Raw genomic sequence first — 25,927 nt, 5'->3', positions numbered from 1 at the left:
GGCCAGCACCAGTCTCAGGGGAGAGCACAAACCCCTCCAGAACCCACCTGGCTTTGCAATACGGTGCCCTGCAGGGCGGGGAATTCCTTCCTCGCTCCCCGCCGATGCCCCTCGTCTCATGGAAAGGCCTGGTGGTTTCATTGTGTGGACAGAATGGCAGATCCTGTTATTCGTGCCCCTTCCGAATGGATTTAGGGCTCGTCTGCACTTGGAACTTAATTGGGATTAAGGTAGGGGGTGAATTTAAAATGCGCTTGCTATTCCCCTGATAACTACATGTGGACAAGACCTTAGTAAACATACAGGGAAAGTTGCTTGATTGCATTTCCTATCAATGCAAGGAAATCACCAGGAACGGCAACATTAACATACCAATGCACGCTCAGTTCACATCTTACCCCCACCCCGCGCCATACCCCTCAAACGCTCACTGGCCCTGGAGCAAGTGTGAGCAGTTGGGTGCTGATACTTAAGTTTTTCATGCATTCCAGAGGGACTCAATCCCCACCATAGCTGCAAATCTCAGGCCGGCCCCCCCCTTAATAATGTCGGATCCTTTTTCTAAAACCATCCCAGGACACGTGACTCAACAATATATAGCGGCAATGAGTTCCACAAGTTCTCTTTATGTCCCATAAATACCCTGCATTTCCTTTAAGCTGCTTTTCACATGTTTGCTTTTCAGAATATTTGATTTTTTTATGCTGCCCGCACTAGACCCAGCTGGGACTCAGAACCAGATGTATTAAAAGACTGCAAAGAAGCCTGTTCTCGGGTCAGTCCTGCAAGCAGAAGACATCAGCGAAGAGGCTGCTCTAGTAAAACTGCCAGGCCCAATTTCCCTGGCTCAGATTGTCTGGATGACCTTCCAGAAAAGCACCTGAACTTCTGGGATCCATTCCAAACCCTGCTCCTACAAGCTACCATCCTGCCTTTCATTCTGAGTGTGGGATGACTGTGAAATATAAGATGGAGGCCTGCTGCTCGCATTGCACTCCAAGTCCCCTACATGCTGGTTTTTTGCCCCTATGCCAGAGGATCCCAAAGTTATCCAGACCTGGTGGAGAAAGACTGATTCCGCAGCAGCTCAATGACCTTCCCGGTGTTGCTAACGGCTCCGTCAGTCAGCAGGAAGAGCAGGCGCGGGTGGCCTCTGTGGATGGGCTGCCGGATGATCCACTTTAAAGGGGATAAGATGTTGGTGCCACCCATATCCGCCCGGAGCTTCTTGATGCTCTCACACGCAATAGCCAGACTCTTCTGCAAAGGGAGCAGAAGCGCCCACTAGTTAGAGTTATTGCGGTAAAGGTTGATTGATGCTGAGCACTGATATAACACTTTTCGTTTGGGGATCCTGACGCTCAGTTCGAGATGACGACACCCCCATTTTAGCGGATGGGGGAAACAGGGGCCTGGTGAGGAGAAGTGACTTGCTGCGGGTCAGACAGCAAGTCAGTGGGAGAGTTGGGAATACAACCCACATCTTCTCAACTTTTGGTCACCTGCTCTAACCACCAAGCCACGCTGCCTCTGTAAAAGGCACGCACCCAATGCGTCCGCAGCTACTTTCTGTAGGTGAAATTCATCCCTCGCGGAGGGCAGCGCAAGGCATATGCAACACAGAAATCCCACTTAAGCTTGATTCTTTAGGACTTAAAGGGGGCTGGTGCCTGGGCCAGTGCAGAGAGAGTCCAGGAAAGGTGAGTTCCTAAAAGCCATGTGATGGAAAGTCAGAACCTCCAAACCTAGGTCACTATCTTGGCCACAAAGAGAGGGGTTCTGGTGTCTCAGAGGTTCTGTCCTCTCAGATTCATGTCCCCAGTGTGGAAGGATCTGGGATATTAGCACCCCTCTGTTAATACCTGCCAAGGTGAGCACAGCAGCCCAAGTGAAGGAACTTGGACTCCAGAACAAGGCCAGAGGATTGTGGCTAGTGGTGTGTGTAGCTGCTTCACACAGAGAGGCAGGGCAGTGAGTGAGCTACACAACCAGCTCCCTGGACCAGACGGTCCCAGGGCAGGGCACGGTTGGCATCAGCTGCAGCACATTCCCTGATACCATCCTGCAAAGGCCGCATCTGAGCTGCAAGGCCCCTGCCCTCTTCTGTGAGTGCCAATGAGTTCAGAAATGTCTTCACCCACCTCACAGTAAGTTTGACTGGAAGGAAAGAGGGTCTTAAAGGTCGACCCAAATCCGATGACGTTGAAGAGGCATGCCGGTGCCAGGCTCTTGAGTATGACCAGCAGGGCGTCCTGTGAGGGTGAAGGAAATAAAAGTGAACACATGTCAGGAAGCCTGATATCTGATTGGCAGCCTGAGTTTTACCAGCAGCACTACCCTCCTGGCTTTCCTTCTCCACGTTCACTTCACCACTACCCTGCATTTGGCTCATGCAGTTCAATAACACAACAGAATAACACTGCTTGTTTCACAGAATCATAGAAATGCAGGGCTAGAAAGGACCTCAGAAGGTCACCAAGTCCAGCACCCAGCACTGAGGCAGAGACAAGTTAAATCTAGACCCTCCCTGACAGCTGTTTGTCCAGCCTGTTCTTAAAAACCGCCAGTGATGGGAATTCCACACCCTCCCTTGGAAGCCTGTGCCAGAGCTTAGCTACCCTTAGCGTGAGAGAGTTTTTCCTAATCGCTAACCTAAATCTCCCTTGCTGCAGATTAGTGCACAACTTCTTGTCCTACCTTCAGTGGACATGGAGAACAATTGATCATCGTCCTCTTTGTAACAGCCTTTAACATATCTGAAGACTGTTAACAGGTCCCACCTGAGTCTTCTTTTCTCAAGCTTGGATTTTTTTTAACCTTTCCTCATCGGTCAGGTTCTTTAACCTGCTTATCATTTTTGTTGTTCTCCTCTGGATTCTTCTAATTTGTCCATATCTTTCCTAAAGTGTGGCACCCAGAGTTGGACACACAACTCCAGCCGAGGCCTCACCAGTGCTGAGTAGAGTGGGACAATTAGCTCATGTCTTACATACAACATTCATAAAATCATAGAATATCAGGGTTGGAAGGGACCTCAGGAGGTCATCTAGTCCAACCCCCTGCTCAAAGCGGGACCAATTCCCAACTAAATCTTCCCAGCCAGGGCTTTGTCCTGTTAATATACCCCAGAATTATATCAGCCTTGTTCACAACTGCATCACATTGTTGACTCAGATTCAATTTGTGATCCACTGTCACCCCCAGATCCTTTTCAGCAGTACGACCACCTCGCAAGTTATTCCCCATTCTGTAGTCCTGTGTTTGAGTTTTCCTTCCCAAGTGAAGTACTTTGCACTTACCTTTGTTAAATTTCATTTTGTTGATTTCAGCTTATTTCTCTAATTTGTCAAGGTTATTTTAAATTCTAATCTAATCCTATTCTTCACAGTGCTAGCCTCCCCTCCCAACTTGGTGTCATTCTCAAATTTTATATGCATACTCTCCATTCCATTATCCAAGTCTTAAGGAAAATTCTGAATAGTACCAGACCCAGGTCTAACTCCTGCGGGACCTCACTAGATACGCCCTCCCAGTTGGACAGCGAACCATTGATAATGACCCTTTGAGTACGGTCTTTCAGCCAGATGCACACCCACCTTATAGTAATTTCATCTAGACCACAATTGCATAGTTTGCTTTTACGTGATTCACACATTAAGAAAACACTGCATGCATCTGATTGCTATTCTCCTCCAAAAAAGCTCCTCGGGACAGAGATAGGTAGTATGCCCCCGAAAATGTAAGATTTTGAGGGATGGGTTTTAATAAGAGGCTTTACAGAACTTTAATAGAATTGTTTTCTTGAACTTAAAAAAATCAATGTAAACCATTTTTGGATAGAAATCTTCTTTGTGAATGCAGCTGTGAGTATTGTGTGAGAAACTATCTGGTGTGGGTTTTTTACTTGAGCAAAGTTCACAAAATAAACAAACCAGCATAAATACTGAAAACAGCCATTTGTTTTTTTAATTTTTTTTAAAACTGCTCTCTCTCAGTGTGAATGATGCAAGGTGTGAATATCAACAGGTAAGGTTGCTTGATTTTCCAATGAATGATTTTTTGCCTGAAAAATTCTCTTTAACTTTCCCTTCTGAACTGGTTCTTTTTATTAGAGAAAAGAAATGTAATCGATCTCATATCGTGCCTGGTGGGAATTGAATGCTCCAGGATAAAAGGTGCTGCTCGCTTTGACAACAAACAGGAGACCAGGGATATGGAGTTTGCTTGTGAAGAAGAGGATGGTTAAAGGCCAAGTGCAGGTCAGTGATTTGTGGTGTTCCAGAGTGGTTTAGTGTTGTGTGTTTACATGAGGATGAGATGATACAGTTGTCAGTTTGCCGTGGGCAGCAGAAACCCAAGAGCCAGGTCCTGAGAGAATAGCTCCTAAGGTCAAAGGAAGTGGGAGAGCCTCCTTGCTTTCTCATTGACAGAGGCATGGATTAGATAACCCAAAAGGCCAGCAAGTTAAAAATATACCACTTACAATTGAAGGGGAATTTTACATTATCAGATGGTAACTGCCAGTTTGGAACTTGGCCACAGCACCAGAGTTAAACACTTCAGCTCTTAGGGCTTGTTTCAAAGCCTAGTAAAGTGCAAGGGAAAATGCCAGGAAGCTTCGGATCAGATCCTTAAAGTCTCATGGGAACTTTATTGACCACGAGTTGATAGCACCTCTCTAGCTTCATGGCCACCCCAAATTCATACCTACAAACAGCGCGTCACTTCTGCAGGGCATCCAGGTCTGGAACTCCCAGTGACTTCAGTGGGGGGGTTATGCCTGAGCCCTGTACTGTTATATATACACACACACAACCCTGGCTAATGACTGGCTGAAAACAGTCATGTGACAAGTCAGTAAATTTGTATTGGAGACTCTCTGAGAGGTAAACAATACAGAGATCTGGAGCAATGTTAATCTATGAAAGTGGATGAATTTTGACTGGCTGCAGATGAGTTAGGGAAACCTGTTATTCACCTCTGAGTTAGTGAGAGAACATATTCAAATTGCTGCTTCCTGAAAGGTTCAGCAGAGGTGATTTCCCCCCCCCCCCCCCCCCCAGGATCTTGACGTTGATATTTTTAGAAGTAGTTTTCAAAGACAGATTTCCAGATATTTCTAATGAAGCAATTCAAATGTATGTTACGAATACGGACTTCACATTTCAGTGAGCAGGAAGATGTATCCCTCCTTGAGGGTATCTATTGATCTCAGTTCTGCTGCCCTCCATATTTATCTCACAGATCCATAAACCTAGATGTTCACCTGAAGAGAAGTCAATATCTGCTTCTCATTCCATGTTTGCCAATATATATGCTTGACACAGGCACACTCACCACCCTGTATATAGTGGTTTTGAAATGGTGAGCTACATTAGAGCAGGATCGCCAGAATGAAATCAGCGACAGGAAATTAAAAGCATTGAACTTTCCCCCTTAACATTTTAGTCTGGGCTTCCCTTCTTTCCCAAACTCAATTCCCTCCCCCCACCCCGATTACACACACACAGAGCACAAGCACCGAATTACTCCCTATCTATTCATTTTAGATTCATTTTAATCTACAGATAGCTCTGTTGTCACATAGCACAGTTTTCATACGGTGCAGCTCCATTTCCTCCTTCTAACACATCCAAGTTCATCCCATGCAATTTATAGTCCAAGCTGATGACTATGCAAATGTTATTCAATCAAGTTCAATCCATCCAAAATACATTAAAAGCAGCAACTGCATTCAGACATTTACAAATGACAGAAGCCAGGAGAAAACAGGAGAGTGGGGTTTTTTTTTCCTCAAGATACGTTGCCTTGAAAGGTGGATTCTCCTTTTCTTTAGAAGTGGAAGGGAAAGGGTGGGCTGGCAAGCATCCTTCCTCCATTCAGGATGGCCACACGACTGGAAATCTTCAAGGGCATTTCAAACCATGCTAGTTAAACTGCCAAGCAGAGCTTTCCTGAGCAGGGCCATTTCAGTACCAGAGACAGCTCCCTCTGTGCTACCAGGGTGAATTTCACCCTCAGCTATTGTAAGCTAGGATTTTCAAAGGAGTTTAAGGGAGTGAGGTACATAAATCCAGGGTGCCTAACTCCCTTGGGTTCCTTTAAAAATCCCAGCCCTAAAGAATAATGAGTTAAATTCAGCAGTGCTGTAACTGGTAGGGTTACACAGGGTGCACTGTATGTCAGAAAATCGGTGAAAGTGACAAAACAGTGCAAGTTTCACTGAGCTAGCAGTCACTGGGTTTTTAACAGGAGTGTAATTTACGCAGCTTCCTCCATCAGCCTGAAATTATTTTTGAGGGCTCCCATGCAAATAATGACCAGGCTTGACCTGCTTAGCTTGTAAGAATTAATGAACCCATAGCTCAAGGTTATACCTTAAATAACAGTACACAATACCAATCCCTGATATAGCACATCTCATCCCTAGATTGCACCCTGCTATGCAAAGATGGGCATAGATTATTTTAGTTACTACGTAACAATAATCTTTCACATTTATATAGGGCAGTGGTTCTCACGGGTAAGGACTGGGACTAGGCCTCAGGAGATATGGGTGTGTCCTTAGGCGAGTCACTGAATCTCTCTGTGTTTCAGCTCTCCAACTCTAAAATGGGGATAATAGCCCTTCCTTTCTCGCACCCTTTGTCTGTCCTGTCTATTTCGACTGTAAGCTCTTTGTGTATGTACAGCACCTGGCACAACGGGGCCCTGAATTCAATTGGAGATTCTAGGTACTGCTCTCAAAAATATAAAATACATTGTAACAACTAACTTTGCCTAAAACACCCCTGGGAAGAAGATATTATCCCCCTTTGCAGGTGGGTAAACTGAGGCCAGGGAGATAAGTGACTTGCCCTCGTCCGCGTAGTGAATCAGTAGCTGAGCTGGAAATAGAATCTAGGTTTTCTGACCACTAGATACTGCTCCTCTGAGTGGGAAGGCATGCACCAGAGCCGGCTCCAGGCACCAGCCGATCAAGCACGTGCTTGGGGCGGCACCTTGGGGCAGGGTGGCGCTCGATTTTTTTTTTTTATTATTATTATTTATTTTTTTTTATTCGGCGGCGCGGCGCTCGGAGCGGGGGCATCGGGTGGTGTGGTGCTCGAAGCGGGGGCGGGGGCTTCGGGCGGCGTGGTGCTGGGGGGGCGGGGCTTCGGATGGTGCAGTGCTCGGGGGGGCAGGGGCTTCGGAAGGCGCGGTGCTCGGAGGGGGGGTGGGGGCTTCGGGCAGCGCTCGGAGGGAGGGCGGGGGCTTCAGGTGGCGTGGTGCTCGGGGGGGTGGGGCTTCGGGCGCCGTGGTGCTCAGAGGGGGAGCGGGGGCTTCGGGCGGCGTGGTGCTTGGAGGGGCGGGGCTTCGGGGGCGTGGTGCTCCGGGGGGCGGGGTCTTGGGGAGGCGGGGTCTGGCACGGGGCGGCACTCGGAGGGGGGACGGGGGCTTCGGGCAGCGCGGCGCTTGGAGGGGGCAGGGCTTCAGGTGGCGTGGTGCTGGAGGGGCGGGGATTTCGGTGGCGCTCGCAGGGGTGGGTACCACAGGGCGGCTCTCTTCTTTTTTTCCTGGGGCAGCAAAAAAGTGAGAGCCGGCCCTGCATGCACACAAAGTAGACCAGAAGCTCCTAATGACTATCAGGTTGTACAATGTGGGGGGGAGGCGCAGTGTTTCCTTGCACATCAGTGAAGTCATCTTTCATCTCCAGCTGCTCTGACCTGTCAGTGTAGCCCTTGGGCAATGCCATCGCAGGGAGCAGTAAGCTCTGCACGCAGCTCTGTTCCCTAAGTGGCCCGTGGGTCTCACACTTGCAAAGGTGAGAGAAGGGCTAGTGTCTGGCAGAACGGGACCGCTTGCTTTTCAAAGAATGACAAAGGGAATTTTGAATGGGCTGATACTTACATCTGTTTCTTTTAAATTCACGTGTGCGCACACAAACACGCACGTAGGCACCCACGCACGCTCATGAACACACATGGGCGTGCACGAGATTGAGGCTACTAGGCTTTCGCGGCCCCCCAGGCAGGCTCCGGTTCTCTGCAGGTGGCCTGTACAAACTAACCCTTCCAGAACTCTGCCAACAGCAGGCAGAGCTCTCATTCTCTGCGGGTGGGGGCCTTCCTAATCCCGTTCCCATGGAAACAAGCGCCAGCGTGGCAATGATAAGACTTTGAACAGGGCTCCTGCTGGCGGGCCTCAGGTGCAAGTCCCAGAAGCAGAGACTATGCCCGGAAGGGGATGCACCAGGGCCAGGACCGAGCTCCTGCAGTGGTAGGGGTTCTCCATCCACCTAGCTCAGCCCCAGACATGGGTGGCATGGTGGGAAGAGAGGGTGTGGCAGCACACCTGGCGCTGAGCTAATTCAGTGGCTCTCCCAGGTATTCTCTGCCAGCCGGCCATCCACCTGCAACTTAGAGCTGCCCTTTCCTGGCAGAAATGCCAGGGGAAGGGTGGCTTTGCAAACCCCACCTGCCCTCCCCAGGGCTAGGGGATGTAGCAGCCCCTACTGGCTCAGGAAAATGTAACATGCAGGGGCGAACTGACCCCAGAGAGTCCAGAAAGAAATCTTTCCAGGGCTGTCCCTCCCCAAACTGCAGCTGCTCACTGAGACCTACCAGGGCCAGCTGGCAAACACAGACCTGGCCCCTGAAGTGCAACAGGCGAAGACAAGAATCATTAAATAGTGACTGGAGTGATTTCCCCGTCAATGGCTGTAGGAGTTTCTAGGAGGGAGATCTGGCTCAGTCCTGGCCTGTACAGTTATACCAGACAGCGGTGCACAGCCAAGCTCCGTCCTGATTTACACCCTTTTCAGGGGAAGTCTGCATTGCAGGCTGGGCGGGTGAATGGCAGGTCTGTACTTGCTTGTACAGCTGGTGCTGAAGCCTGCAGTGTGGCACCCTCACTTCTATTGTCAGCAACTGACTAGAGTACATCTAGCACGGGTTTGCCTACCCAAACTGCCATTCCCACGGCGTAGACGTCCCTGAAGTCGCTGGGCGAAGCTGGCACTGAATCCATCCCAAAGGAAGAATATTTGCCAGCCATACCCAAGGCCCCTGTCTTACTGCCCATCTTCTATTATTTCACTCCCGAGGGGGTCATCTCTAAGCCCCCCATTCAGCAAAGCACTTAATGGGACCTCCAAGAACTAAATAGTCATCTTGGCTCTCGTAGGGCCCAATCCTGTGAGCTGTATTCATATAAATAGCCCCACTGAGTCCCCTCATGTGAGTAAGGTTTGCAGGACTGATCCGAAACGCACTGAAAACAGTGGAAAGGCTCCCATTGACTTCTATGTCCAAAGCCAGTTACCATAATGTCCTCAAAACAATATGACGTGTTTATATAGGGTTATAGCTCATAGGTCGGGCCCTACCAAATTCACGGCCATGAAAAACACGTCATGGACCATGAAATCTGGTCTCCTCCTGTGAGGAGTGTGCTTTTACCCTATACTATACAGATTTCATGGGGGAGACCAGGGTTTCACAAACTGGGAGTCCTGATCCAAAAGGGAGTCGCAAGGTTATTTTAGGGGGGTTGCAGTGTTGCCATCCTTACTTCTCTGCTGCCTTCAGAGCGGGGCGGCCGGAGAGCAGCAGCTGTTGGCTGGGCCCCAGTTCTGAAGGCTGAGCCCTGCCAGCAGCAGCACAGAAGTAAGGGTGGCAATACCATACCGTGCCATCCTTACTTCTGTGCTCCTGCTGGCAGCGGCGCTGCCTTCAGATCTGGGATCCCAGCCAGCAGCCGCCGCTCTCCAGCTGCCCAGCTCTGAAGGCAGCGCCGCCACCAGCAGCAGCGCAGAAGCAAGGGTAGCAGTACCACAACGCCGCCTACAATACCCCTGCAAACCCCCCCCCAACTCCTTTTTGGGTCAGGACCCCTACAATTACAACACCGTGACATTTCAGATTTAAATAGCTGAAATCATGACATTTATTATTTTTAAAATCCTATGACTGTGTAATTAACCAAAATGGACCATGAATTTGGTAGGGCCCTACTCATATGTACCTCTGGATTACAGCGCATGCGGCACATCCTCTGGCATATGCACGTGTACCTAGCTACCTCGACAGCTCAATGTCACCCTCCGCTGATACAGCCATGGTGCAATGCAGCAGCTCTTTAACACCGCACAGCAAAACTACAAGAGAGTTTAGCACCGGCCACAAATAACTCATTTACCAGTTACAGCTGCAAAGGGAATTTAAACAGGTACATTATTGATTATTATTTATAATGGCACCTTCTAGCCAAAGAGCTCAAAGTCCTTCACGCATTCCACAGAGGTAGGTACATGTTATTATTTTGCTTTTACAGCTAGGAAAACAGAGGCACTGACTGATGAAATGACTTGCCCAGGGTCACAGAGCAGGCCCGTGGCAGAATGCCACCTACAGAGTGACTAGCACCAACCACTTCCTGCAGTGTTTTGAGTTTCTTTGGGGATCTTCCATCGAAGTACTGACCTGTCCCAACCCTCTGTATAGGCTGTGAAATTTGACCAGACAGAGCTAGAATGGCTGAAGAACACATTATATGCAAACCAGTGAGATGCTGAAAACAAAACTGCTTTGGATTTGTTCCATCCACAGAAAGGACACCCCAGGACACCCAGAGAGCTGCAAGAGATGAGTAGAGATGATTCATCAGCACTTAAAGAAACCCTTTTGCTAGCTAATATTTAACCAGAGTTTCATGCTCAGCCAATTCCTCTCAACTGCAGACCCTTAGGAGTCGCGGTTTTACCCCCTGTGGTACCTTGACGCGGCTGATGTTCGTGCCGCTCATGCTTCCACTGCGGTCTATCAGAAATATGAACTCTCCCTGGGTTTTCCTGAGGTCTGGCTGGCTGGTTCTCAGGTCAGGGCAGAAGTTCAGCATGATCACGGGGTGGTGAGGGATGTCCTTGTTGAGACGTTTCCTGATGATTTCCGTCTGCAACAAGCAAGAAATGAACTCGAGAGGAAGAGCACCAGTGTTGCTGCTTATCTGTAAAACCCCTCCATGTATTCTCCCTTTCCCCCCAACTCTAGGCATGAAACAGAGCCGTGTTAGAGACACAGTGTTAAACGCACCTGAGCTTTGTCTCTGCTACAACTTCCCCCATTCCTGCCCCCCGTGGAGCAGCTCCAGTGCTCAATGACATGTCTGATTTCTATCAGGGAAGATGCACTCTGGAGGGCAAATGCTGCATGAGACCCCCAATCAGAGAATACCTATGTATCGCCTGCCTGCATGAACTCACAGTGGGAACACCACCAATCTACAGCTTGGGATAAGCACCTTATGGCAGAGAATCTCCGAACACTTTATTAAGTAAGCCTCTGTGGATGAAGTCGGTAAGTGTTGTTAGCATGTGCATTTTACATATGGGGAAACTGAGGCATGGAGCCCTTAAGTGACTTGCTCAAGGTCATATAGTAATTAAATGGCAGAGCTAGGAACAGAACACACAACAACCTCAAGCATTGTTCCATATCTAAATGGGGCACAATGGCCGGCTCTGTTATTTTCTGCTGATTCTGTTTTTTTTTTCTACCTATTCTTTTTATCATATTGTATCAGATACATTAAAATACCTGGCCTACCACGCCAGGTATAATTGCAATAGAAAACTGCATGCTACATAGTTTACTACACATCATACCTCAGACCTATTGGCTTTTTGCATTTTTTCATGTTACTATACGTATCAATCTTCATTTTAAAAAATCAATAACATTGAACTTTTTTTAAAAAAAAGAGGTCCCACGATGCTTTTAGACTCTTCTTTGTTAGGTGCATTATGATTCTTTATTTACATTATCATAATGCCCAGGAGCCCCAGTCATGGACTTGTACCCCATTGTGTTAGGTGCTGTACAACAACAGAACAAAAAGCCGACAGATCCTCGGCTGACGTGAATCAGCAGAGCTCCACTGACTTATGGAGTGACGCTGGTTTATACCAGCTGAGAATCTGGCCCCTTGTCCCAGCTCTGCAGTATTGAAACACGCTCTTAAGCAAACAATTTTTCTCTGAAAAAAGAAAAAAACCAAGGCTGCGGATTCTCTCTGATTTCATGGGAAGTTCACAAACCTTCTGCCTGCATGATTGGTCATATTTTATACAGCCAGTGAGGCTTCCATCCCCAGAGCCTGCTATAACATCATTACTAACCCTTCTTTTTCTGTACTGGTCTACACGTGCCGCTGATCTCTCCCCAACTCAGCCCCGCTTTGGGTTGATCTGCACACAGAGGCTTCATTTGTCAGCAACACAGGCCGACTTTCTCTCCCCCTGCCCCCTGTGGAAATGCTATTCACATTTACAGGAATAAGTACAGAACCCTGTAGTTACATTAGCCTGGCTATAAATGACAAGGGCTATCAACTCTCATGCTTCAGGGTCTAAATTGCTCACCGGCTGGTAGGGGTCGGGAAGTCATTTCGCTCCCACCCCCCATTCTAATGTCACATTGTTTCACCCTTCCTCAGAAGCATGCATCATTGGCCTCTGTCAGAAAGCAGATTAAAGGGGCCATTGGTGTCTTCCAGCATAGTAATTGCTATTCAGCCGTATACAGACTGGAATAACACCTTTGGATTTGAGCACCTCACAAGGGAAGCCGGGTGTCAGCCGAGAGATGGAGACAGCTTGGATGAGTCCCCTGTGGATGGGATGACCTGTCCTAGGAAAATTGAATAGAAGGACGGGCTGCATGAAGACAAGCCCTGAGCAGAAGGGTGGGTCCTGCTGAAGATGTTTTTGAATTCACTGTATGCATAGAACCATCGGCTTAAACGGGACCTGAAGCGTCATCTAATCCAACCCCCTGCCAAGATGCAGGATTTGTTGTGTCTGAACCATCCATGACAGATTCCTTTGTCTTTGAACTTTAATACCCTGAAAGGGCCAGAGAGCTCAAGCACCACTGCACTGGACTCACAACGAACCGTCCCAGACTCCAGGACAGGGTGAGGAGTGCCCTGTTGGGCCACCGTAAAAGCAGACCTGCCCTGCTTCTCTTCACAGCACCCCCGTGCCACAGGCAAGCATCACCCCCGTACTGCAGATGGGGAAATCAGGCACGGGGCAGGGTAAGTGACTTGCCCGTGGTCACATAAAAGCCTAGGGTTGAGCTGGGGACTGAACCGGGTTCCCCTGAGTCTAAATCCAGTGCCCGGTGCACTAGGCTGTTCTGCAGGTGAGGATGTTGGGAGGCACTCAGAGCCTCACAAGGTTAAAGGAGCCTCAAATGAGCAGGGCCCAATCCTGGCAGCCCTATAAGCACGGGCCTCCCACTGACTTCCGAGGGAGTTTTGCAAGGGAAGCCTTGGTAAAGGGGACACGGAGGGCAGATCTACACTGCAATGCAAGGCCAGGGTTAATGGCACTCGAGACAGGGCTTGAGCATCTGTACTGATTCCCAACCCTAGATAAAGAATATTTTAACCTGGGCCCGAACTCGGGGCTGTCTACACTGCAGTAGGCAGACCCGAGTCCAACCAATTGTATCCCAGACTTCCTAGCACCCTCCCGAAATGTGGCCACTCTCACCGTCCGTGGGGGACGCCGTGTGGGAAACCTTGCTGCCTGTTACAGGAAGGTTGAGCAACCCGCCAACACAACCTGCCGTGCTGTCGTTTTGGTCTGCGCCCGTCCTGCAGCCAGAGCCAGCGACATGGAGGAGGTGCCATTTCAAGCACTTCTCTTGCTTGGGCTTGAAGCCCATTTTAGGATGTGGGCAGAGCTTCCATGAGGCGCTGGTGGGCATTTCGGCAGCGTTTTCTGACCCACGGAAGGCACCAGACAGATCTAATGATGGAGCAGGAGTGGGAGGATGCAAACATGGCAGACTTGAACTGGCTGATGCTGCTCACTTGGTACAGCCGTTCACGCCCCCTGTGTAGACCGGCACTTCTGGAGCAGGGCCGTAAGCACAGGCTGGTGGGATCCCATCATCCTGCAGACCTGCAATGACCAGCCGTGGGTCCAGAAATGTTGCATGAAGAAAGCTGTATTTCTGCAGCTCTGTGAACAGATCCAACCCTCCTGCACAAAGACACTCATATGAGGGTGGCCTGGCCAGTCCAGAAGCGGGTTGCTATCACCTTCTGGAAGTTGGCTATCCCATGCTGCTACAGGTCCATTGCCAACCCGTTTGAGATTGAAAAGTCAATGGTGGGTAAAATGGTGGCAGAGATTTCTGAGGCAGTTAGGGGTGGGGTTGACCCCAAGATGGCGGGCATAAAAGATACTCCTGAAGTCATTGCTGGCTTGTTTCCAGACTGCGCCAGGGCCATTGATGGGACCCGTGTGCCCATATTTTGCCTTCCTCCAGGAGCACAAGTACAAGAACTGCAAAGGGTGCTACTCCACGGCTGTGCACACCCTCGTGGACGACCAAGGGCGATTTATGAACGTAAGGGTTGGCTGCACTGGAAAAGTTCATGATGCCAGGGTTTGGGTGGTTTTTTTTTTTTTTTTTTTGCCAATTGGGAGTCTACATTCATGGACACACTGAGCCATTATTCCCGCCACGTGACATTGTCATAAACGGCGTCACTGTCCCCACTGCTATTCTGGCCTTTTTACGTTGGCTTTTGAAACCAGCCCCTGATCTCGGAGGCCCTGGCAAAAGAAGGTTTAATTCCACTCTCAGCAGACGGAGAATGGTGGTTGAATGAGTTTGTCAGACTGAAATCCCCTGGGAGATGTCTACGGAACCCTTTGGATTCCAGTGACATCAGTGCTGTCCGCCTCCCTGTGGCTTGTTGTGCTTGTCACAGTCTTTGTGAAGCCGGAGGTGAGTCATTTCCCCCCGAATGGGGCTATGGCAGCGAGGAGCCGCTGACCCAGTACACTCAGCCAGAAAGTACATCTGCCACAGCTGCAGCTGGATGCACCCGGGCAACAGACATCAGGGATGCTTTGTGCTCCCACCTGATGGACTTGCATGGGCCAATGGAAGAGAGAGACCAGTACCTGTATGAATGTGCTTGTGGCAGGGGGTAGAGGGCTGTTGATTGCTTGTGTAGGCTGGGGGGTGAGGTAGGGTGTACCAGGCCTTCCTGGCTCCCTGCTGGAGGCCCAATGCTCCTACTGCACCCCACCCCAGGAAGGAGCAGTGGAGGTGGGCCCTCCAGGTCTGCCTAGAAAGACTGCACGGAAGCAGCCAATCAGAGCCCAGCAGGCTCCGCTAAAAGGAGCGGCAGGGCCTTTGTGGGTCAGTTCTTGGCTGGGACCAGAGGGGGAAGGAAGGAAGGGGGTTCCCCTCTGGCCACAGGCACTCAACCGGCTATTATTGGACCTGGGAGAGAGTGGGCCTAAGAACTCTAACCCGAGGGTAGCGGGTGGAGGTCAAGGGAGCAGGTGGGAAGAGGCCCAGGGAATGCAGCAGCAACTGACCGAAGGGACCCATACATGGCTGCTGTTTATAGGGTCCCAGGGTTGGGACCCGGAGTAGTGGGCGGGACGAGCCTTTAAAAGCCAGAATGAAGGGCTGGATTTAAAGGACCCAGAGATGGGGCTGAAGACCCTGCTGAGGGCAGGCAGACAGAGCCCCGGAAGGGGTTCATTTTTGAGTGTGTGACTTGGCCAGAGGACTGAGTCACTGAAGACCCGCCTAGCGAGGTCAGCCACCTACAAGGGGGGCCAGGGGTGGGGAAAAGGATTGCAGTACTGCTCCCAGCCACTAGGAGGCACTCAGGAGGTGAGTGTCGCCTGTCACAGGGAGGTTGATTGTCATGCATTATTTATAGTCTTGAATGACGTGAACACTTATGAAAGGGGATGGGGGGACAGTCTGGATTGCTGTAAATAACCGACGTAAGGATTGAGACATGGGTTTTGCATGCCACTTCCCAGTTGTCCCTTATCACGTGTTTGCCTTTATTATTTGAAATACACATGACATGCTGCGGTGCAGTGATGGCAATAAGGTTTCTTTATGAAATCAAAACTTTTATTTTGACACATTTATTGGCCAGTCCAATATGAAACTCTTGCAGGGCAGGCCAGTTGCCCTTAACACCCCAAAACACCAGCAACACCCAAACCTTTAAAAGTTACCAAGAATAAAGCACATAAACACGTGAAAAAAAGGTACAAGACAACCCCACCTGCTACTGCATCTCCCCTGAGACCCGTTTTCCTTTCCCTCTTTGCCATGGGGGTGGGGGGTGGAAGCATCCATAGGGGAGGGGTTCAGCAGTGAGGACTGCATGGGGCACATTTGCCCTGTTCAGCCACTCATAGGGCCCTACTGCATGGGCCACCCAGCCATGGAGTTGCCCAAGCTGCTCCTGGAGTGCAGGGCAGGGTACCACGGAGGGGATGCAGCCCATGGTGCAGCAGCAGCTGGCAACCTGGAAGCCATTAGAGACAGCAGCCGCTCAAACAATTCTCTCTGTAGCCCTCTATCTTCCTCCTTTAACCGCCATTCCTGTTCCAGGAACTGCGAAGCAAGTGCCTGCTTTTGTGTCATCCCCCTGTCCTCGAGCTGTGAAGCCAGCCCGAGCCTTTCCGCTTGCCTCTCTTGGCATGTTTTTCCTCTCGCCCAAGTCCCTTCGCCTTTGGTACTCGACCTGCTTGTTGGCCCTGTCCAGAACTCCAACCATAAATTAATCCCGGAAAAGCTTCCACTCGGAACACTCCATGAAGGTCCGGTGAGCCAGGCTTCTGCATGTGGGCGAGCTGCGGAGATATTGCCACCTGGAGAGGTCGAGGGGCCTAGAATAGGACAAGACACACGCCGTTATTGTCATGAATAGCTCAGGGCAGGAGCCGAGAAAAAAAAATCAGTTTGGAATTTCCAGAACAGAAAATATGACTTTCTGAGACTGAACTTTGTTACCTTGGCAGAGGGCTACTCAGACCACGAAAGCTTCCGGCACCCAGCCAGATTCATTGCAGTGAAAGCAGTGCTGAGAGAATGGGAAATTCAAAATCACAATTTAAAAAAAATATGGAATTTAGGGGGAGGTTGGTGACAGCACTTCTCCTTCATTTCAGCCATTGCACATTTTGGAGGTCGGAACAGTCCTTGTGGTGCCCGACTGGCAAAGCGAGGGGTTCGTCGAAGCTGCTGGTGGGACACTGAGCATGGATGCCACTGACGTATTCCCACGTATGGTGACTGAACTGCACAGCTACGAGTGGAGTGGGCCGGTGAGCTACCAAGGCAACCCTAAAATGGGACTGCTTCTCTGGAGTTCCTGCTCTGGGGAAAGTTTGCAGCTTTCAGCACCCAGGACTGGGTCAGAATTCACGACGAGGAAATCAACAGGATGCTGCGTTTGTATCCACCTGTCTTAGTGCCTCCCCACAACTTCCAATGCAGCCTGTAAGGACTGCATGCTCTTGTGCCATCCCCCTTTCGCATGGCTGAATTCCACCCCCCAGGCAGATTTGGGACTAATGGTTTTGTCACCCAGGGACTGCATGGACTACATTTTACAGAACTGGACTACATTGGAACCTCTGCCCGTCCCCCTCGCCACCTGTACAGTTCCGTCTCTTCGGGTGGCTCGTCACCTTGTGGGTTGGGGCCGAGCGGCGTACATACAGGGAAGGTAATATAAGGCTCTTATTTTAACAAACCAGATTGAACGAGCAAAAATGTGCGCCTTCCCAGAAAAACGTCACTTCTACGCGCTTGTTTTACTGTTTGCATTTCCCGGTCTCCAGTTTGAATTCCACGTAGCGGTGGGGGCGGGAGGGGACAGATGCCAGGGCGCTGGCATGCAATCCTGCATTAGTGGATGCACGCTGCTACCCGGGGCGTATCCTGTCTTTTGCATTGGTTCACAGAAGGGAAGTCCCTCCCATTCCTATATTAGTAAACACAAAAATGGAGCCACAAACTTACCAGGTTCACTGGAAGTTTCTCGCTCTCTCCTGTTTGTGCGGCCGGTTCCGTAGCGGGCTGTTCCTCTGGGGGGGCATGAAAAAGCTCCACTGAGGATGGCCCCAGGATGTGCTGCACCTGCTCCTGTGACAAAGCCTCCTCTGGGATCTGTTTCATCAGCAGAGTCACTTCATTTGCCTCATTCAGTGCCCGCTGCTGGCTCCCATCATTTCTGTGCTGGCTTCTGGGGCTCACAGGGCGCCGTCCTGAGCAGGTGATCCTGCCCCGCCAGTGGCTTTGGTGCTCGACGCAGTCCCCAGCACTTGATCAAACTCATCACAAAACAGGCACGGTGTCCGCGAGCTGCCAGAGGTACAGCTATGGTTCCTGGTTTTCAGGTACTTCGTCTTGAGCCACTTCCTCCATTCCCTGCACTGGTCCCCGGTCCGGTAAATTTCCAGCCTCATCAGCTTCTTCGCTCTTTGGGGGTATGACTGGTCATTCCTGGTACTTGGACTAAAATCAGTTGTTTTGCTGGCCTCACGCCAGAGACTAACCGAAATCTGGCGGTGTTCCCGCGACCACAGGGCAGTGCGCTTTGTGAAGGACTTCTGGCAAATGCCGAAGGTTCTCCTAGGTTGTGTTTGCAGCTCAGAGGTCAGAATAAAATGGAAGGGTTAAAAGCCGATCTGCTGGACTAGAGCAAGGCTGAGGTGTTTCCATTTCCCTGGAGTCAACTGGCAATTCGTGGGAGAGAGAGGACAAAGGAAGTTGGCCCACTGAATTGTGGGATGCGTTTGGCGGACTCCAGGGACCCGAGCCTGGAAGGGGGACTGTATCTACACTGCAAAAACAATAGGACTTGAAACCTGGGTCCTACCTTGATGGGCTCGAACCTTCCACCCTTGAGAGGGTCATCGGACCCTGGGTCTGAGCCCAAGTCCGAGAGATTTATGTGTAGACAGAAGCGGGGTTAGGACTTGAGCCTGAGTCGGAGCCCAGGTTTACGTTGCAGTGTAGACACATCCTCAGTCAGCGCTGCTCTGTCTCAGCTGGGGGAAGATATTTCATCTGTCCCATATCTTCCCCCCACTCCCTTCACCCTTATCCAATTACAATAAACTCATCAGATCTCGTCTGCTGCCAGTTGATTCCAGAGCAGTTGTCTCATAATCCTGATAGCTAATGAGCATTCAAACTATTTGCATAACAAAACGAAGAAGGGAAATTAATTACCATTTACTGCTGAAGTATCCATGTTCATTCATTTAAGCAAAGAGGTGCTCAATGTCACGCTCTCAGGAGCGGCAGTTCTAGCCTGTAATCTACTAGGGCACTCAACTCAATGGCTCCTCCGTTAGAGACTGTCATGTCATGTATATAGGGGACGGAAAGCCCTTTGTAGCCATATCTTTGCCATGGCACTAGCCATACTTAGCTGCTCTGTTCCCAGTGTGATCACGCCTCCAGTCCCCCCCAGGCATGCAGGTGGGATTCCTATTGGAAAATGGTTCTGGAGTCAGACACCCACTGGATAATTTGACAGGCTCAAGACAGAATAATCAGGCAGGCGTCTGAGCGGCAGCGTGGGAGGTTGTATCCATCCACCTGCCGCACTCAGAACGGAATTACAGGAGAAGCCTGCAGCGTACTACAGACGAGGCTCTAATCATTGCATCTAATTGCACAGGAAAGAAAAGAACTACAAGAAAATTGTCAACACGTCTTACATGTAAATGAACAATCACAACAACCACCCAGAAAACTGTCATCGTGACAGCCCGAGGAGGCCCAGGGCACGTGGGACCGGGCGCTAGGAAAGGTTACATCACCAGTACTGATAGTGTCTCTGTGTGTGACCTTGGACTGCAATTTTTAAAAGTGGCCACTGATTTTGGATGCCTCCGAGTTAGGAGTTTGACTTGAGGCACCTGAGACCTGATTTTCAGAAGCACTCAGTACCCCCAATTCCAATTGACACCTCTGCACAGTTACATTGCATGTCAATGTGCCACAACGGTGGATGCAAATCAAGTAATTGCATTCAAGGGACATGACCCCAGGTCGCCATTTGTGCATCTGTTACCCCTTCTGCACTGGAACTGACCACCTGTGCAGGTACAGTGAATATTTATTTAGCAATCTAAGGTGTTTGTCATTATAACTAAATTGTTATGGTAATGGTTATAAGTAATGGAATTAATACTATAATAATATAACACTCAATATTTATAATATACTATACTACTATACTAATGGTTATAAACACTAATTCTATGACTGAGTTTCACCCCATGCTCAGTTAATCAGGAGTGCTACAGAATTTTTCTGCCTTCATCAGCCTTAAGCCCCTGTTAGGGCATATCTTCACAACAGAGTTAAACCAAGCACTTACCTGGGTTTTATCCTAGGCCAAAACTCTCTACAGTCCACACATAAAAACCTTCTGCCCAAGTTAGGAGGTGCTTTAACCCCTGGCTAGCTGATCTGGCTTGGGGGGTTGAGGGGGAGGGGGTTAGAGCGTGAATTCTGCTTTAACTCTGGCTGGAAGCCACACACTGTACAGTGACACAAGCTAAATTACTTGAGTACTGAGAGTCCTCCGGTGCCTGCCCACAGTTCCCCTCACGAAGGGCAAAGTTTCCCGCAATTGACACAACTGTCTGGGAAGAGATCTTAGAGCATCTCAGCACAAGACTCCGTGGGCTCTGCCCCCAGACACTCATGGTGAGTGCAGAAACAGTGAGGACACAGTCCTTGGGCAGGGCTTTGCTGTGGGGATGCTCATACCCGGGCTAAACTAACCCAGGCACTCAGGCCCCCTGGGCTAACTCTGCACCCTCGGAGGCAGGTTACTGGACTGCAGGGCCGCTCAGAGGATTCAGGGGGCCTGGGGCAAAGCAATTTCGGGGGCCCCTTCCATACAAAAAAGTTTCAATACTATAAAATACTATATTCTCATGGGGGCCCCTGCGGGGCCTGGGGCAAATTGCCCCACTGCCCCCCCACCCCCGGGCGGCCCTGCTGGACTGCAGGGATTACTGTTCCCATGTGATCTGTGTTGGGATGAACATGTAACCAGAGCCCTGTGGTCCATTCCTAAAGGAATCCCAAGCTGCTGCTGCCTCTTCTAACCCCACATGGCAAGGTCCTCTCCAGTCCTGGATAAAACCACAGCTACTGGCTAACTCCTTTTCCTTCTCACCTTTTTCTCAGCGCTGGGGTCCTTCTTGGTCCCTTTAATGAAATCATTTCTCCCCTTCAGGTGCTGCTCATATACTGTCGGGGTCATGTCACCCTCTTCCATCAAGATATGAGGCATATGAGGCTCTGGAAGGTCAGAGGGACAAGCAGAGAACAGCCTTAGACTGTTTGCGAGAGACTCCGAGGGACAGAATTGGGATGCTGCAGCATTCGAGCTGGTGTAACACCGACAGACCCCACGTGTCGGCGGGCGGAATCGAACCTGGGGCCTCTGCAGCTTAGTGCATGAGCCTCAAGCCATATAGCACTTAGCGAAGGCTGTAGAGCAAACTCATTAATACCTCCCACTGAGTGGTCTCAGTGCCACTAGATGGGACAGAACACCACCCCCAGGAGTGGCACCTGGGGACTATGGGCCAGCAATGGGCACGTCCCAGTAGGTTCAGAGGTTTAGTTCACATAGATGGCTCAACGTTTACCACATGAAAGGGGCATTTACCTCCAACGTGCAAAGACGGAGCTAATGGGACCTGCTGCCCAGACAACAGAATGGGAGGGACCCCCAGAAAGGGGGCAAACGGCGGACAGAAAACACAGGCCACTTACCACTCGGGTGGATTAATATTTCCACCGGTCTGTCGAAAGTGTGTTTGTTGGCCAGCGTGATCACGATGCTCTTGGCGGAGCGGGCAGAGGGGTCGGCGTCCGCTCGGATCTCGTGTGTCGGGCTTTCGACTCCTGCGCAGGAAAGAGGGATGCGACGCGGGGATGAGGTGGGTGGAGAAGCTGGAATTCAGGGGGGAGCTGGGGCTCAGAGGGGGAAAGCAGAGAGAGTTGGCCTGGGGAAATGGGCGGGGGGGGCATGGCGTAACGGAACCAGGAGGGTTGAGTAAGGATCTGTGTGTGCTACTGTGCCTGGTCTCCTGCCTGCACCCAGTGCCCAATGTACAGGGCAAGGTGCTGAAGCGTCATTTGCAGAAGTGCAGCCCCAGGAAGAAACAGCAATCAGTGCCGGGAGGGAGATGGTCTCACCCGCTCATCAGCGCTGCAGCTCGCAGGCAAACAGCTGGTGCCATGGCAGGGTTACCGTGCTGAAACCGACTCCGTCTGTGGGGCTGTTGTCAATGTTTAGAGGGGGTTGTCAAGCGGACGAGGCTTCAAGGGGCAGCCCTGGCGCTCTCACCTGCGAGGACACAGGGCCCCCGGATCTCCAGGTGGAAGCTGAACTCGTACTCGGTGGGGTTGGTGGCCTCGCTCTCCAGCAGCTGGGCCAGACAGAACTTGTTAGCCGGATCCGGGCTCCCAGCTGCGCAGGAATGTCGATCTCTGCTGAGGAGACGGCACCAAGTCACAGCTGCAAACCCGGGGCCTGCCCCGCGCCCTGCGCTGCAAACACAGCCCCACGGCTGGGGGTGAAGCAACTGGCAGCTGCCCTGCCTCCCACGGCAGCTCCTAATGCAGCTTGTTTCTGCAGGGCTGTGGGTCTAGACAGCAGCCCGAGCGTCTCTCCTCTCCAGTTCAGCCCTAGGAACACATGCATCTCAGCCCCTTGGACTCATCCCCAGCAGCACGTTGGGTGAGCAGGAGGCTGGGGCAGGAGGCACTGGCAGGGCACAAAGCCAGAGCGCAGGGCAGATCAGAAGATGAAGATGGGAGCTGGGAAAGGAGAGATGGACAGGGAGATGGCTGCAGAGTGGCAGCTGGGGCACAAGAGGGGAGCTGAGGACAGAAGGGGGGAGCTGCGGGTGTTGCCAATCAACCAGTCTGTTGCAAGGGAGGCTGCTGATAAGAAATGGTGGGGGCCACTGAGCTAGGGGAAATGGGCTTTCATAGAAACGTTCCAATGGCACGTGGCTTTCAGCAATTCAAGCCCAACCCTACGGCCATTCAGCCCCCTGGAGGTATAGATAGGAGGGGCTGGGGCTACTCCAGAGAAGGCTGCTGGAGGAATGGGGCCATTTCTGTATCCCTCTGAGGGTGACCAGATGTCCCAATTTTCTAGGGACAGTCCTGATTTTTGGGTCTTTTTCTTATATAGGCTCCTATTACCTCCCACCCCGTCCCAATTTTTCACACTTGCTGTCTGGTCACCCTACATTCCCTCAGCACCACAGCATCTGGGCCACTCCTCAAAATCAAACCCACTCGGAGACTCTGGCTCCCCCTTACGCTCGGAGCTGATGTCCAGAGAGGCTGGTGCTTTCCACGCCGCACTGGGGCACCTTGGGGACGCACACGGCTGGGAGAAGGACCCTCACGGCACCACTCGGGAGAGTCTGCAGCTCCGAGGAGGTGCTGATGAAGACGGACACGCTTTCCAGCGCAGGGATCACACCCAGGTTAGCCACAAAAGCGATTCGCTCCAAATCTTCATCCAGCACGATCCTTCCTGCACAGAGAGGTCACGGGGGAGAGACGTTCTGGGTAAACGCCAGAGAGGATGCTCCTCTCTGAGGCCACATCACTGTCCAGGTCTCCCTCCTCCTGCACCAGCCCCTGCTGCCGGTGGTAAGTGCATGCAATGGCTTTTCCTGTCCCCAAAGTGACCACGCCACTTCTGTTCAATACGCGTGCTCCTGACACCACGTCACGAGCCTGCATAACTGACAGCCCCTCTGGGATTCCACTTCTCCTGCCCACTCCTCCCCTGGACCATTCAAATCACAAGGGTCTCCTTACCGCTGCCATCCTGAGCTCTTACATTGGGGAGGCTCCCGCAGTTCAAGTAACAGTCGTCTATTTTGGCTTTGTCTTTGATCTGCACGGTCACGGCCCGCCTGGAAACAACCGCTTCGAACCCAACCACGGTGGTGTACTCATCCAGTGGGTAGACAAAGAGACCTGCCACAGGGAAGGCTCTTAGAACAGTCACCCTAGGGGTGAGGTTTCCAACCACTCCCCACCAACGGTCCTGTGCTCTGGTGTGGTGGCCAAGAGGAGACATACCCTGTTAAAGGTTCCTTCCTCTGGCACCACCAGCGGCAGGAGCAAACACTGCGAGAGGCAAGAAGCCTGGAACTGTAAGAAAAAAACACTAGGGGCCCAATTCTCTCCCAGCTCCAGCACCTTTGCTGTTCAAAGAGGCCAAAATTTGGCCACAGGTCCTCTGCTAAGCTGTCATCTGATAGCAGAGGAGAGCTCTGCTAGCTCCTACTCCAAGCATGCCTCACCCACTTTGGCACATGCCGGGGAGGGCAGGGATGTGGGCTGGAGAAGGGGCAGGCTGGAATGCAGCTCTTCTTCACAAATGTTCAGCAGGCATATGGTCCCTTAGGGACCGTAGCCAGCAGTTGTAAGTTAGAAAAGCCTTTAGGCTGCTCTAACTGATGCTAGGACTGGGACCAGGGCTGGAGCTGCCATGTCTTGAGAATCAGGTGCCTGTAACTGACTCCCCAATACCCTCCATTATGCCAAGCAGCTCTCAGTTCAGGAGAGAATCTGGCCCTACGATTGCACCAGTAGCAAGCATTGTACCCTGTCCGTAACGGGGAGGCTGCCGAGCTGGACTCAGAGGTTGACATTAACACCAGCAGTGACCGGTCACCCATACTGACCCCTGAGCACCATCCAAGCTGCCTGTGCACCAGGGAACGGAACCTTACCTTCAAAGGGATGGGCCTCCGGGTTGCCGTAGGTCAGGGAGGCGGTCATCCCAAAGGCATAGCCGCTGACGCAAGAGGTGACCTCGGAGGCTGTGAGTGGGAGGGGGGAGCTGCTTGTCCGGTTAATGAGCCCTGGCATCCTGCTTATGGCCTCTGGGGGAGCTTGGGTGTCAGGACCTGCGCAGACTGGAGAGAGGGGGGGAGGACGTGAGACACCTGACAGAGCCCTGACTGCTAGAGCCCAAAACACTCCCGGCGCCTCAGACAGCCTTGGGGACAGGTAGCAGAGCTGATGACAGCCTACACCTGCCCCAGCAGGACCTGCCTCCAGGGGCCTGGACAGAATTCATCGCAAAAGGTGGAACTGAAGAGGCCTCGGGGCTGAAGACAGGAATCCAGGCAACAAACACCGCTGGGTCCTAATCTCGTTCTGCCGAGCTTCCCTCTCTTCCCTTTGCACGATGAGGATGGGCCACAGCAGCGCCAAGTGGGATGGGTGCTAGTGACATGCCCGTCCCCCCCCCCGCCCCTCCCGGGACTCTTCTGCCCCAAGCTGCACCTGTAACGTTGTCTTTTCTAATGGGAGAGGAGGGCTTGTAGGGATAACTGATGGTCCTGGATTTGGCACTGCTCTCTCAGCTCCTTGCTGTGCCCACGGTGGCGTGCATCTCGTGGATCTGGTGGGGGGAGACAATGGCCATGGTTCTTCGCCTGTACGCTTGGGTGCTACAGAACAACTTTGTTCCCGCTTGATAAAGAGGAATTCGCTTCCTCACCGGTGACAGTGAACAACCAAGTCAGCCCATGGCATGGAGATGAGTAAACCATTCCCCCCGTGATGGGAAAGACACCATGAATCCCCATTCGCTCCAATACCTGGGACTATCTTAAAGTTAAATCTGCATGGACTGTACCAAGGGCATGCTGATATTTCAGGGGCAGGATCAAACTTCCTTCCAGCTGCCGTGCTTCCGCTTATAGCTTTATATTGTGCAGAACTGGGTAACTTTCTCACACACACACCCCTCTGGCTTTTGTTTTCTTTCAAAGTGTAAAGTTTCTCCGTGATAACAAACTACAACCATGCAAGTTCTCATGAAAGAAAGAAACGTATGGAGATAGACAGATATTCTTTTCGGCCTATGATTTCTTTGCCCATTACCAGACAACACCACAACGCTGGCTATATTAATTCACTTCCCCCCCCCTGCATTTCAAGGCAAATGCAATGACTCCTCTTCCACACTCCCCCCGTCTCCACATCACGCCTGCAAAGTATGACTCAGTTCATTG

The 25,927-nt window shown here is 51.2% G+C and overlaps 1 protein-coding gene across 1 annotated transcript in view; it reads right to left on the bottom strand.

Annotated features, from left to right (window-relative positions):
* The window catches only part of VWA5B1 (von Willebrand factor A domain containing 5B1), a 70,357-nt gene that overhangs the window by 31,186 nt on the left and 13,244 nt on the right, over positions 1 to 25,927 (bottom strand). Inside the window, exons 2-10 of the mRNA XM_054009328.1 lie at positions 24,635 to 24,820; positions 23,712 to 23,873; positions 23,202 to 23,421; positions 22,216 to 22,358; positions 21,639 to 21,770; positions 21,034 to 21,158; positions 10,756 to 10,932; positions 2,142 to 2,252; positions 1,058 to 1,260 (exon numbers count right to left, since the gene is read on the bottom strand). Of these exons, the coding sequence (XP_053865303.1) occupies positions 1,058 to 1,260; positions 2,142 to 2,252; positions 10,756 to 10,932; positions 21,034 to 21,158; positions 21,639 to 21,770; positions 22,216 to 22,358; positions 23,202 to 23,421; positions 23,712 to 23,873; positions 24,635 to 24,773 (1,412 nt within the window). The 5' untranslated portion in view covers positions 24,774 to 24,820. The remainder of the gene's footprint in view (positions 1 to 1,057; positions 1,261 to 2,141; positions 2,253 to 10,755; positions 10,933 to 21,033; positions 21,159 to 21,638; positions 21,771 to 22,215; positions 22,359 to 23,201; positions 23,422 to 23,711; positions 23,874 to 24,634; positions 24,821 to 25,927) is intronic.

Source organism: Malaclemys terrapin, chromosome 19 (assembly GCF_027887155.1).
Source record: "Malaclemys terrapin pileata isolate rMalTer1 chromosome 19, rMalTer1.hap1, whole genome shotgun sequence".
Classification (NCBI taxonomy): Eukaryota; Metazoa; Chordata; order Testudines; family Emydidae; genus Malaclemys; species Malaclemys terrapin.
The sequence above is the reverse complement of the archived record's forward strand: the minus strand, read 5'-3'. Positions and strand labels throughout refer to the sequence as shown.